The sequence below is a fragment of the Marmota monax genome, unplaced genomic scaffold (assembly GCF_021218885.2).
Source record: "Marmota monax isolate L192 unplaced genomic scaffold, Marmota_monax_Labrador192_F-V1.1 WCK01_AAM20220418_F8-fsc00082, whole genome shotgun sequence".
Lineage (NCBI taxonomy): Eukaryota > Metazoa > Chordata > Mammalia > Rodentia > Sciuridae > Marmota > Marmota monax.
The window spans coordinates 216,482-228,778 of NW_026695207.1; the positions used below are offsets into that span (position 1 = coordinate 216,482).

General features: G+C 35.6%; 1 protein-coding gene across 2 annotated transcripts in view; it reads right to left on the reverse strand.

Annotated features, from left to right (window-relative positions):
• Marchf6 (membrane associated ring-CH-type finger 6) overlaps nt 1-12,297 on the reverse strand; it is a 76,250-nt gene that overhangs the window by 34,511 nt on the left and 29,442 nt on the right. For both annotated transcript variants that reach the window (XM_046430309.2, XM_046430308.1), the window contains exons 5-11: nt 11,814-11,886; nt 9,579-9,747; nt 6,994-7,183; nt 5,592-5,653; nt 4,834-4,866; nt 3,463-3,514; nt 784-842 (exon numbers count right to left, since the gene is read on the reverse strand). In XM_046430309.2, the coding sequence (XP_046286265.1) occupies nt 784-842; nt 3,463-3,514; nt 4,834-4,866; nt 5,592-5,653; nt 6,994-7,183; nt 9,579-9,747; nt 11,814-11,886 (638 nt within the window). The remainder of the gene's footprint in view (nt 1-783; nt 843-3,462; nt 3,515-4,833; nt 4,867-5,591; nt 5,654-6,993; nt 7,184-9,578; nt 9,748-11,813; nt 11,887-12,297) is intronic.

Sequence of the window (12,297 nt, forward strand, 5' to 3'; positions counted from 1 at the left end):
ATGCGTTCTGTTGACTTACAGGGAATAGGAATTTGGAGAATGACAAATGCTGCCCATCTATATCTTTTGGTTCCCAAGTTTTAAACAGCAAATGGCAACAAAAACTTATCAAAACATTTATCTGAACCTTTCAAGTTCTTGTATGCAACTAGTAAGAACTGGGGAACTGTATTAAAAATTGAAATGCTTCCAAAAGTGATCTATCAGATCTCATATATGAAAAATTGAACAGAAGATCCCAGCCAGTTCTTCTTCAAAGATTAAGTCCTTCTGAGGTCCCCCAAAAAGGAGTAGTAAACCATTCAAATATCTATCTCTGGAAAATAATGATAAAATGTCCAAATTCAAGTAGATTCTTCAAAAAACACTATAGCCCATCATTCTAAAATGGACATATTCCCTTTTTTAACAACTGATTGATATATTATTAATTTTCTAAATTCCCTATGGGTCATCTAGGAAGAGAAAGGAACATTCTAGTTCATAAAGTGGCTAGAACATCAGCATGTGGAAAACTCTCCCACAGTAGTGCCTTAGGCCTGTGCAACAGAAAGACCAGATATTTCAAAGCATATCTTTGTTAGCTGGCATCATATATCCTACCATCTACTGATCAACTGTTATAGCTCTAAAAGAAATGGATAAGACTGTGTTGGCAAGCCATTCCTTTGTAGAAGGCAGACTAAAACATGAAGTAACTCTTTTGAAAATTATTACTTACTCAGAAAATATCAAATTTGGGAGTAATTAACAAAAGTAAGTTTGTAGAAGTATTATACTCACATGTTCTTCAAATCCCAAACCAACAAGGGAGAAATGACCAATGTGGTAAGGGCAAAATGCTAAAAAGGAGGGGGAAAAAAATATGAAAACTACAACATCAAAACAATGAATACCCCTAGTATAGTCCCCCACTAAAGGGAACCAGCTTCTTTGAGAAATGGAAGATTCAGACCTGGACCAAAAATGTATTGCACCTAGGACATTATAACCAAAGAATAATAAAGTTATCAAGGTCTAATAAGACCATGTCAAAAGGACACAGGAAACACCGTGAAGAGGGTATTATGGGTCTCTTTAAGAAAGGATGATTAAAACAAACAACAAAAAAAATCTAATGACCAAAATTTATAGACGCACACCAAACATACATATCTAGAAGTTCATGATACTCAAAAATAGGGAAAGCCCAAAATAACATCCATAAAAGAAAAAACAGCAACATCACAGAAAATGTTTTAATTTTTTGGAAGTAGTTAGCACACAAAGGTAGTAGTTATGCATATACTGCTTAGTCTGAAAACTGATAAATAAAGGGAAAAAACTGAGCATCTACCTGGCTTCTCCTAAGCAACAAAGTTCATGTTAACTGTGGTAAGGGCAAAATGCTAAAAAGGAGGGGAAAAAAACAGGAAAACTACAACATCAAAACAATGAGCACCCCTAGTATAATCCCCCACTAAAAGGAACCAGGGCTTCTTTGAGAAATGGAAGATACAGAACTGGACCAGTTGATTAGAATAAATTTTTGTTGGTGTGGGGGGTGGGGGTCCAAGGGATTGAACTCAGGGGCACTTGACCACTGAGCCATATCCCCAGCCCTATTTTGTATTTTATTTAGACACAGGGTCTTAGGTTAGTGCCTCGCCATTTCTGAGGCTGGCTTTGAACTCGTGATCCTCCTGTCTCAGCCTCCCAAGCCACTGGGATGACAGGTGTGTGCCACCGCACCTGGCAAGAATGAAATCTTTATAGAAAAACCTGCCAATAAAAATTTTTAAAAAATAACAATTTGGGCTGGGGATGTGGCTCAAGCGGTAGTGCGCTCGCCTGGCATGCGTGCGGCCCGGGATCGATCCTCAGCACCACATACAAAAAAAAGATGTTGTGTCTGCCAAAAAAAAAATAAATAAATAAATAAACATTAAAAATTCTCTCTCTCTTGCCTCTCTCATTAAAAAAAATAAAACAACAATTTGAAAAATCAGTATTTTGTAACACCTAATAAATGATTCAGGCAAGGATCATCAAGAGTTGGTTCTCAGCCTTATGTCTAAGACCAAGGGTAAAATTAAGAGTTAATAAAATCATTAGTTAAAAGGAAGATGAAACCTTCTACTTTCATGATACTAAAATGTCATCTCATACATAATCTTATCAGGTAAAGAGAAAACTGGGATTTCAGAATAGAGGTTCAGCAGTGCACGAGGCACATGCCTATAATCCCAGCAGCTCAGGAGGCTGAGGCAAAAAGTTAATGAGTTCAAAGCCAACATCAGGAACTTAGCAAGACCCTGCCTCAAAATAAAATATAAAAAAGGGCTGTGGGTGGGTGGCTCAGTGGTTAAGTGGCTCTGGGTTCAATCCTGTACCAAAAACCCGGGGTGGGGGGAGTTTAGATTGGTATCTCCTGAGTCCACTAATAAAAATGGAAAAATAAACACTATGTATCTCCTCAAACGTAGTATTAATGTGACCAGTGAAGAAACTGTCATAAATTCACTAATCCTGGTATCTAATCTTGCCTTTAAATCTGACTTCCAAGTTATGGAAAACATGTGAGTCAAAGGATGAGGGCAGAGGACATCCAGGAAGCAGTTGCATGTGATTATGTGAATATATCATACAGAATATGTCACTTACTGTAAATGTAAAGTACAGCTAACCTAATCTCATCAACAAAACAATGGCAAATGGGATAGGGTGAGTTGGGGCAAAGAGAAGCATACTCTCGATTAAAAGGAATTTAAGTCTTAAAAGTAATGTGTGAACCATATTTGGATCTTCAAACAAATCAATTATAATATGGCATTAAAGCCAGGAGTGGTGGTGCACGCCTGTAATCCCAGCAGCTCAGGAAGCTGAGATAAGAGGATCATGAGATCAAAGCAAGTCTCAGCAATGGCAAGGCACTAAGCAATTCAGTGTGACCCTGTCTCTAAACAAAATACAAAATAAGGCTGGAGGTGTGGCTCAGTGGTTGAGTGAATTAGTGAATCTCCGATACCAAATAATAATAATAATAATAACAATAATAATAATAATAATACATTTAAGGGAACTTGTGAATTTTAAAGATGATTAGGAAATATTAAATGAATAATAATAATTTTGAAAAATGTGAAATGGCACTATAGTTAAAAAAAATCCTTAAAATGTTCATGGTATGAACTTTTATGTTCTTTTTCAAACCCTTTTTGCCAAATTTTACTTTGCTCTTCTAAAAGTTAATTATCTTTTCTTTATAACAAAAATAAGCAGCATGGTAGATTCTTAAAAAAGGGGTTGCCTCAATCATTAAGAAAAAAGAGCGAACCTACTAGGGATCTGGCTGCTAAACCTGCACTGTGTATTTCTTAATATTCCTAAATTACTAATGAAATGAAAACCTGTAAAAAGACACCTAGAAAACCAAACTCCTCCCATTAGATCATAAAAAGTAAAAGAATAAACACAACTTACCAAAAACAAGAATGAACAGTGTATTTAAAGACACAACCCAGAAGACGTGTTCCTAAAATGAATGTTAACAAAGCACAGTGAGTTCATGTTTAGTATGACATATTTGACTGAACTACTCCATTAATCAGCTATCAAATACTGAAAATAACTAAGACTGACATTTTGCTCCATAATTTTGAAATTTCCATCTAGAAACTGTACAACTTTTCATTTTTCTGATAGCTCATAAAACTAAGACTAGTAAAATTCAAAGTTCATAGTTTTACACATAAAAGAACAAATTAATTTATAAACCATAGATATTCACAAAAACTGAGATTTAAGACAAAAACTGAAAAATTTCAAGTGAAGCAAAATCTGAAAATCATATTCCAAACAATGCGCTAATGTAAACTGCAGAGCACTTCTTTCAGTGTCCGTTCTGTTTTCATAACTTCAGCAAGGTCACTGTTGTTCGGCTCCCTCCCCTTGGAAAAACACTAGCATGACCTGCTCTGATCCCTCCTCTCCTCCTGATGCCCTGGCTTTCTTTGTTCCTATCTCAGAGACATATTCTCTCATGGCCATATGATCACGTCCACAATGACTGCTGATCCCTCTATTCGTCCAGCCACATCACCCACCCTTTAGTCAGTTCCTAGGTAAAGACGGGTAGGGCTGAGTAAACAGTAGAAACCTAAGGTCAGACTATGGTTCTTACTGTAAAAGAATATAAAGTTGTTTTGCTTTCACTGGTACAGGCATTAAGTACAAGACTGAACTTTAGAAGAATTCAAGTTTGTTTGGCCACAATCCCAGCCCAAGAATTCAAATTCTATTAACACCATTAATCTTAGACTCCATTTTCTTTTTTAAACAAAATCAAATGGCTGGGATTGTGGCTCAGCAGTAGAGCGCTTGCCTAGCTTTTGTGCGAGGCCCTGGGTTTGATCCTCAGTACCATATAAAAATAAGTAAATAAAATAAAGATACTTTATCAAACTACAACTAAAAAATAAGTTCTTTAAAAGTCAAATATTAAATAACTTCCTTTATAAATAATAATACCTTTATGCCTCTCCAATATTTAACACATAAAATATAGTCTTTAGGGGCTGCAATTGTGGCTCAGTGGTAGAGCATGAATGAAAACTGGGTTCAATTCTCAACACTGCATATTAATAAATAAAATAAAGGTCCACTGACAACTAAAAAAATTTAATACACACACACACACATATATATAATATAGTCTTCAAACATGAAGTAATCAAAAACCAAAGGGCATTTTGACCTTTAGTATAAAAAAGGAGCACATACTATATATCTGAAGTTATTGAATCACTAAGACAAGTAATTCACTGTTCTTTTATTAAATATAGTTTTACTTACCAGAAAAACGAGTGATCCATCAAGTCCTAGCATCTAAAATACATAATAATAGTGTGCATTAGTTCAAGATGCAACAAGATTTCTACTCTTATAAAATAGGTTTTCTTTTAGTATCTTTAAATATAGCCTTCATCCACTACTTTCCAATACAGCCTGCCATTTTTGGAATGTAAAAAAACTCTGACTACCGGAGTTTCATATTTTGGGTGTCCTTTTATTTCAAGTCATTTGCATATAATATCTAAAAAAATTCCACCATGAGTTTAATTCTTCCATTGGACAGAAAGCCAGTCAAGATTTCATGATAAAAATACATTATTTTGTCAAATGAAGTGTGAAAATTTAAATTTACTACTTAAGTTGCTTCTTAGTTTTTCAAAAGTTCACTTTCAGGATGGGGTTATGGTTCAGTGGTACAGCACTCGCCTAGCCAGTGTGAGGCAGTGGGTTCAATTCTCAGTACCACATAAAAATAAATAAAGGTATTGTATTTATATACAACTAAAAAAAAAAAAAATTTTTTTAAGTCACACTTTCAGGTGAAACTATGAAGCAAGCTTTATAATAAAGACCAAAAAATAGAAAATCATCAGTTTCTATATTTTTACCACAAATAGTACAATGTTCTATACAAAAAAAAAAAAAAAATCTGGTAATTATTTTCTACAAAATTAGTGCATACATCTAAATATGCCCAATTTTAAAATATACTTTAGGATTAAATGCCAGAATTGTGACAGGAAGAGATCTTATCTTACTCTTTCCCATGTGAGTTCTTCTGCAGCTCGGTCCCATTCTAAAGCATTCCAGTTCATGTCATCTGGAAACATAATTGCAGATTAAAGATTAGGGGTGGAAATTGAACTATAAATAATAAAATGCATTCTTTTAGGTATAAGATCATATTGAGAAGCTAAATAACATTTAAAATTTTTCCACACTATTTGCTTGTTACACAGTAAATGCTACCTAAAAATACATACCTTAAAGTAAGCAGTACATATAAGATAAGGTGATACTAGACTGTGATAAGTGCTAGAAAAGAAATAGAGTTATGTGAAAAAGAGGACTTCAGCAACTCTGAATCAGGAATAAATATGGTAGATCTAAGGAAAGGAAGGAAGCCAGAGGATTCTAACTTTCTCAGTGATGAACAGAGTAGTGGAAGATATAAGTATGAAAAGTGGACAGGGATCACATAAAAGAAATGTAGAATCTGGATTTCCTTTTATTCTTTAGTACAGTGGGAAAAGCACTGAAATAGGCAGGAGAGTAATAGGAACCATGTGGTGCACACATGCAAAGAGGAAGACTACTTATCAGTTAATGCAGCAGACCAAGAGAGATGATGACAAGGTACTAGGAGTAAGAAAAGGTTGTATTCTCAGAGCCTCTGATCTTTCCCTGCAAAGGCCCACTGTTCCCACTATACAACCTGCTTCTTCTCACTCTTCAGATCTTAGGTCAAAAGTAATTTACTCTGAATTTCCAAGGAAACCTTAGATAATATAGCAACCTGCATGACACTTATCCCAATGTGTACCTCTTCCCTAAACCAGAAACTCCCTGAGGACAGTGACCTAATGTTCTGTTCACAACTATGTATGTGGTATCTCAAAGAGTGTCTGTCACACAGAAACACTCAAATATCCACCATGTCAAGTGGATCCAGAGACAATAGAGTGCTTAACAGGGAAAACTCTGCAGTAGAAGAGAGAAGAGACAGTGAGCCACTAACAGATGATTGGCAGATCCAGTCTTGGATCTTACTTTTTACATTCCAGAATTTAATCTGCTAGAAAATTAAAAATAGGTAAAGATGATGGCACCTGGCCTGCAACATAAACTTCAAATCTTTTCCAATTTTACAAGCTGTACTAAATCAATGGAAATGGAAAGAGAAATGAGGTAAACATGTATCATATTCTTTAAAAAAAAAAAAATTCTGTATAAGTATATAAAACACAAAATGTTCCGTACTGCATAGGAAAAAAAACATATTTATGCATATGCGTAGCCATAAGTGACGGTCTGTCAGAGTAAAAATAGGTTAGAAATATAACTTTATGATATTAAAATTTGAAAACTCTAGTCCTTTTCTCTTCAACCCAATGGATATATGGTCTTGAAGAAAGAGCAAGGGCGCAAAAGCACCATTACCCTGGGCTCCATTATTAGCATCCACTGCATCTTCCACGCCTGCATCATCTTCCTCCTCGTTGTCTTCCTCTTCCTCTTCCGCCTGATCATCCTGCGCATCGGGGTTTTCTCCCACCACTGCATTCTCAGCTGGTGGGTTAGCAGGTTGCTCAGGAGCAACATTTTCTGCACCATTTCCTCCTGCTGGAGCCTAAAGTGACAGAAGAGCCCAGAAGTTTAGCTAACTCATCAGTTGGCTTCATTTCCAAATTGTGTTCTCCCTTAAAAAAACAAAATTAGCAAACACAAACCCAACTAACATTAAAAAATAAAAACCTTCAGAGTCATCTTTTAATTTTTTTTCCTTCAGAGTCACCTTTTCTAAATGTATCTGATTTTGGATCAACTTGGTATATATATTTTTAAAAAACTCACTTTACAGTACACATATTCACTTAGTTTAACTTAAGGATTAACATTTCACAAAGCATAATAGAAAGTAAGTTTACAAATCTGGGTATCTCGAACACATTCTGTAATCCTTTTTTATAAGACATCTATCTATCTCCTGTTTTTACTATTTCTCAGACACGAAAATAGCTTTTTAAAAATTTACACATACATATGTAAAACTTAATTCCATTTTCACTTTAAAAACTAAAGGAAATGGTTTCTAATTTCTTCTCAGTCAGTAAGGGTAAGAATGCACATATGGACTTTTTACTAAATACATCCTTCTCTGACTCTTTTTAAGTTCTGGTACTTATCAAATGTGAAGATATAACTGTAGCTAATGACAGTTAAGTTAAAATACAACTCCCAGCCAGGTGTGATAATGCATACCTATATTTCTAGCTACTCAGGAAGCTGAGGCAATTTGAAGATTTAACTCAGCACTGGTATACTTGCCTAGCTCATGTGAGGCACTGGGTTCAGTCTTCAGTAATGCAAAAAACAAAACAAACAAGAAAACCCCCACAACTCCCATGATTTAATGAGGATCCTAAAACTAAGCAGTATAAAATGCTTCAATATGTAAGGTACAGGGCTGGGGTTGTAGCTCAGTAGCAGAGAGCTTGCCTAGCATGTGTGAGGCACTGGGTTCAATCTTTTTTTTTTTTTTTTTTTTTAAATATTTATTTATTTATTTTAATTCTCGGCGGACACAACATCTTTGTTTGTATGTGGTGCTGAGGATCGAACCCGGGCCGCACGCATGCCAGGCGAGCGCGCTACCGCTTGAGCCACACCCCCAGCCCCAAATTTTTTAGTATTTATTTTTCAGTTTTCGGTGGACACAACATCTTTATTTTATGGGTTCAATCTTTAGCACCACATAAAAACAAATAAAGCCATTCTGTTCATCTACAACCACACACACAAAAAAAATTTTTTTTAAAAGAGGTCCAATATAAACATGTTAATCTTACATAAGAACAGCGTGAGTTTACAGTCTTATTTTCTGTTATGCTTTTCAAAGTTACACTTTAAAAAGAAAAACGAAACGGTAGACTTTGATGAAATCAATCTACACACTGAAAAAAGCAGGTCCTAAAAGCAAACATTAAGCTATTAATTTACTATATAGCTCTTTTTCATAATAAAATTTTATAAAGTATAAATTATTCCCTTTCTAAGCAAACAGCTAATCTATACAACATTTTCAGACCCATAATTTCTCAGCAAGCAAGACACTAAAAATTATTTTTTACATCTTCCTTTAAAAAAAAAAAAGATAAGAGTCTATGCTGTCCACAGTGGCCTCAAACAGAAAATCCTCCTACCTCTGCCTCCTGAGCAGTTAGAACTATAGGTTCATGCCAATGAACTTGGCTTTGCCCTCTTCTTAATACCACTAACAAACACTCTTGTATCTAAGCATGTCATAACCCATAAAGAAAAAAATGTAACTGCACTAGATTATCAACAATATTCCAATTTTTCTACTTTTGATAATGTTTCTACAAGACAGGAAAGACAAGGCATTTTTCATATGAAGAACATATAAGCGAAGAAGTGGGGAGGCCTCCTTAATGTTACACAGCATGTAAGAAACATATCCAGTAAGTCGTATCTTAACTTCTAGGCGTGAATTGAACAATTAACCCAAGGAAAGAAAATGGAACAACAGCCAGGTACAGTGGCGCATGTCTGTTAGCCCAGCAGCTCGGGAGGCTGAGGCAGGAGGATCCCAAGATCAAAGCCGGCCTCAGCCACTTAGCAAAGCCGTAAGTAACACAGCCAAGGCTGTCTCAAAGTAAAACATAAAAAAGGGCTGGGGATGTGTCTCAGTGTTTAAGCGCCCCTGGGTTCAATCCCTGGTTTTTAAAAAAAGAAAAAAAGAGGAAGAACATTTTAGTGTGACATCCATTTTTTTTTTTTTTTTTGGCCAATCTAGCAAGAAAATTAAGAGGCAAAAATCATGAAAGCATTCTATTGGTTTTTCTTATTTCTCTTAATCTTCTTCCAAACCTTTCTGATGTACTCCTTTGAAATGGCAAAAGAACATTTATGAGGCACATGGGAGTCAAGGGTTTGAATCTTAAGGGCAACCATAATTTTCATGTCCTACTCAAGTGAAGTCAAGTTCAGGGATGGGAGGTTACCTCATTTTGGTGGTGTCCAGCAGCATTGAAGGGTGGAGCAGCATGTTCCAACCAAATCGGGGCTCCCCCGTGGACTATCTGCTCTCGCAACCACACCAGGCTGATGAACGCACACAATGTGCACGTCACCACAAAACAACCCTGCAAACAATCCGCCAACAAATTTTCCCTATTTAAAAAAAATTATATATAATTACTCCAAAGAATACTTGTAAAAACAGTCAGAAAAATCTAACTTTGGGGGGTGAAAAGCAGTTTCTCCAAAAGAATTATTTGAAATGATGGTAAAATTCAACCTATTTTAAAAGCTAATATATATTTATATTGTATCTATTTTTGTATCATAGTAGACATAACATCAGAACTACATAGCAATTAACTATTCACAGCCTATCCTTTAACTTGGTCAAGAAACAGAAGACAGAAAGTAAACAGCAAACACTTGACAAAGGTTAAGCACTGAATTTACCAAAAGTGAACAACCTTCTCAAACCCTTACAAAGAATTTCCTTGTTCTTCTTTTACTTACAACTTCAAAAACCTAGCATTTACCTAAGTCCATACAAACTAACAGAATCATCAAATCAGAAAAAGAATGAAGCTTCTCCAGACAGGTTTCCTGTATGCCATGTATAAGACAAAAGAAGTCTGATACACTTTATAGAAAATTTTCACTTAGAAAACAAATCAAGATTTGATACTAACTGCAAATATAACAAAGTATATTAGTTCCTCAATAAGTCCAAATAGGCAAAGTATTTTTAGTTTAATACATAAAAATACATGAAATGCTATATAATACTGAAGATCCCTTGGTTCTGGTTCCTTGGTTCTCCTCTCTGAAGAGCTTATCCTTCCTTACCTACACCCATAATTTCAAAATAAAGATAACTCAAAATTATCTTGGCAGTCTTTAGAAAATCCACTATTTTAATGGAATAAATGATTTTTTCCTCCATTGAAAATCTGAACAAGGGTCAACCTGGAAGCATGACCTAGTAGCTCCAAACTATAATTGCACTGGTGTGTCTCCTAAGGGTTATTGTCTGCAATAGCTCATAAATCAAAAGGGGGAATCTTAATCACTTATTGCTAAGGAACTTTCTAGACCATTAAAATTCTAATGTGTTGAGACCAAAGTATCTTCTTCTTCTTCTTTGCCATCAGCAATGAGAATATGAATGGCTCCTGCAGGTTTTAAATGATAACAAACTAACAAATCTAGACTGGTTTTGTTTATTGCCTGGATGTTGCCCAAGTTCTAGAACCAAGAAGGCAGCTTGGGAGTCTACTTTCATTCACCCTTTTAATGCTGTCCTGAGCCCACTGTGTAAAGACTCCCCCCAACCAGCCTTCTGGAAGATGAGAAGTCATGTAAAGGAGAACCAAGTCATCTCAGCCAGGACCATCTTAGATAATCAAGCCCCAATAAAATACATGAACAGCTCAGGCAAGCTCCACAGGTAAACTTGAATGAGCCAAACCCAATTTCTGAGACCTCTGAGCAAATAAAATGGTGGTTCTTTGAAACCACCAAGTTTCAGAGAGTTTGTTCTTCCGTAAAAGAAAACTGAAATGGTATGCCTTGAGATGACCCCAAGAACTGAGTTATGGAATACACAGCAACTGCTAAGATATTAAGGAAATTTAAAGTAAATTTTCAGGCTAAAATAGATCTACTCTATACACTATAAAGAAGAAAAAAAAAAAAAGCACTATTCGGGGTACAGAAAAAAAGCTGTGATAACAATTTCTTTTGTCCATCCCCACCAGGCCTCTAGCATTCAGTGGTGTAACAAAGGTGCACTGAGATGCACACAAGCCTATCAGGACAGGGAAAATATGGAGCCTGCCAACATAAGGCAAGCAACAATGCTTAATACCAAATTATGATACAATGAGACAGCCATAGTGACAAGTTTTTAGCATGTATATTCTAATAATCTCAAGAACATATTTAAATTATTCTCAAACTATAAAAATAGTAAATACCTCAAACTGTGTGAGAGCCATTAAAATATAAAAGGGGTTATGTTTTAAAAGAATCATTTATATATTTTAGCTACTTCCGCAGTTATAACTGTTAGCACAAGAAGTATGAATAACTGTCCTTGGAACAAAAGAATAAATTACTTTCAAAAACAATTATTTTCAAATTACTAATAAAAATTAAGAAAAAAAAACAGTACAAGTTATTTTGCACAACTTTCATTGTCACACGGATTTAATACTCACGTTGAGAGCATGTCTAGCGGCAGTGTCAGTAGTGAGCTCACGGAGCCAGTAAACAAGCACTTGTAGATGCGGCCTACAAAAAAGGGCATGATGGCATACAGTCACAACCGGCATCACAAACTCATCACAGTAGATCAAGAGTTACAATGGAACACTGTGAAAGGCACTGAAACAAGTTTTGTGTGAGTCTCAAAATCCTACATTTTTTTAAAAAAAGATGGTCATGCAAGCATAAAAATAGTGACTAAAGAATATGTTATGGGCTGGGATCGTGGCTCAATGGTAGAGCTTGCCTCACATGTGTGAGGCACTGGGTTCCATTCTCAGTACCACATATGAATAAAATAAAGGTCCATCTACTAATAGATCTTTAAAATTATAATATGGAGGGCTAAGGCTGTATGTAGCTCAGTGGTAGAGCTGAGGCATACGTGAGGCACTGGGGTTGATCCTCAGCACCACATAAAAATAAATAAAATAAAGG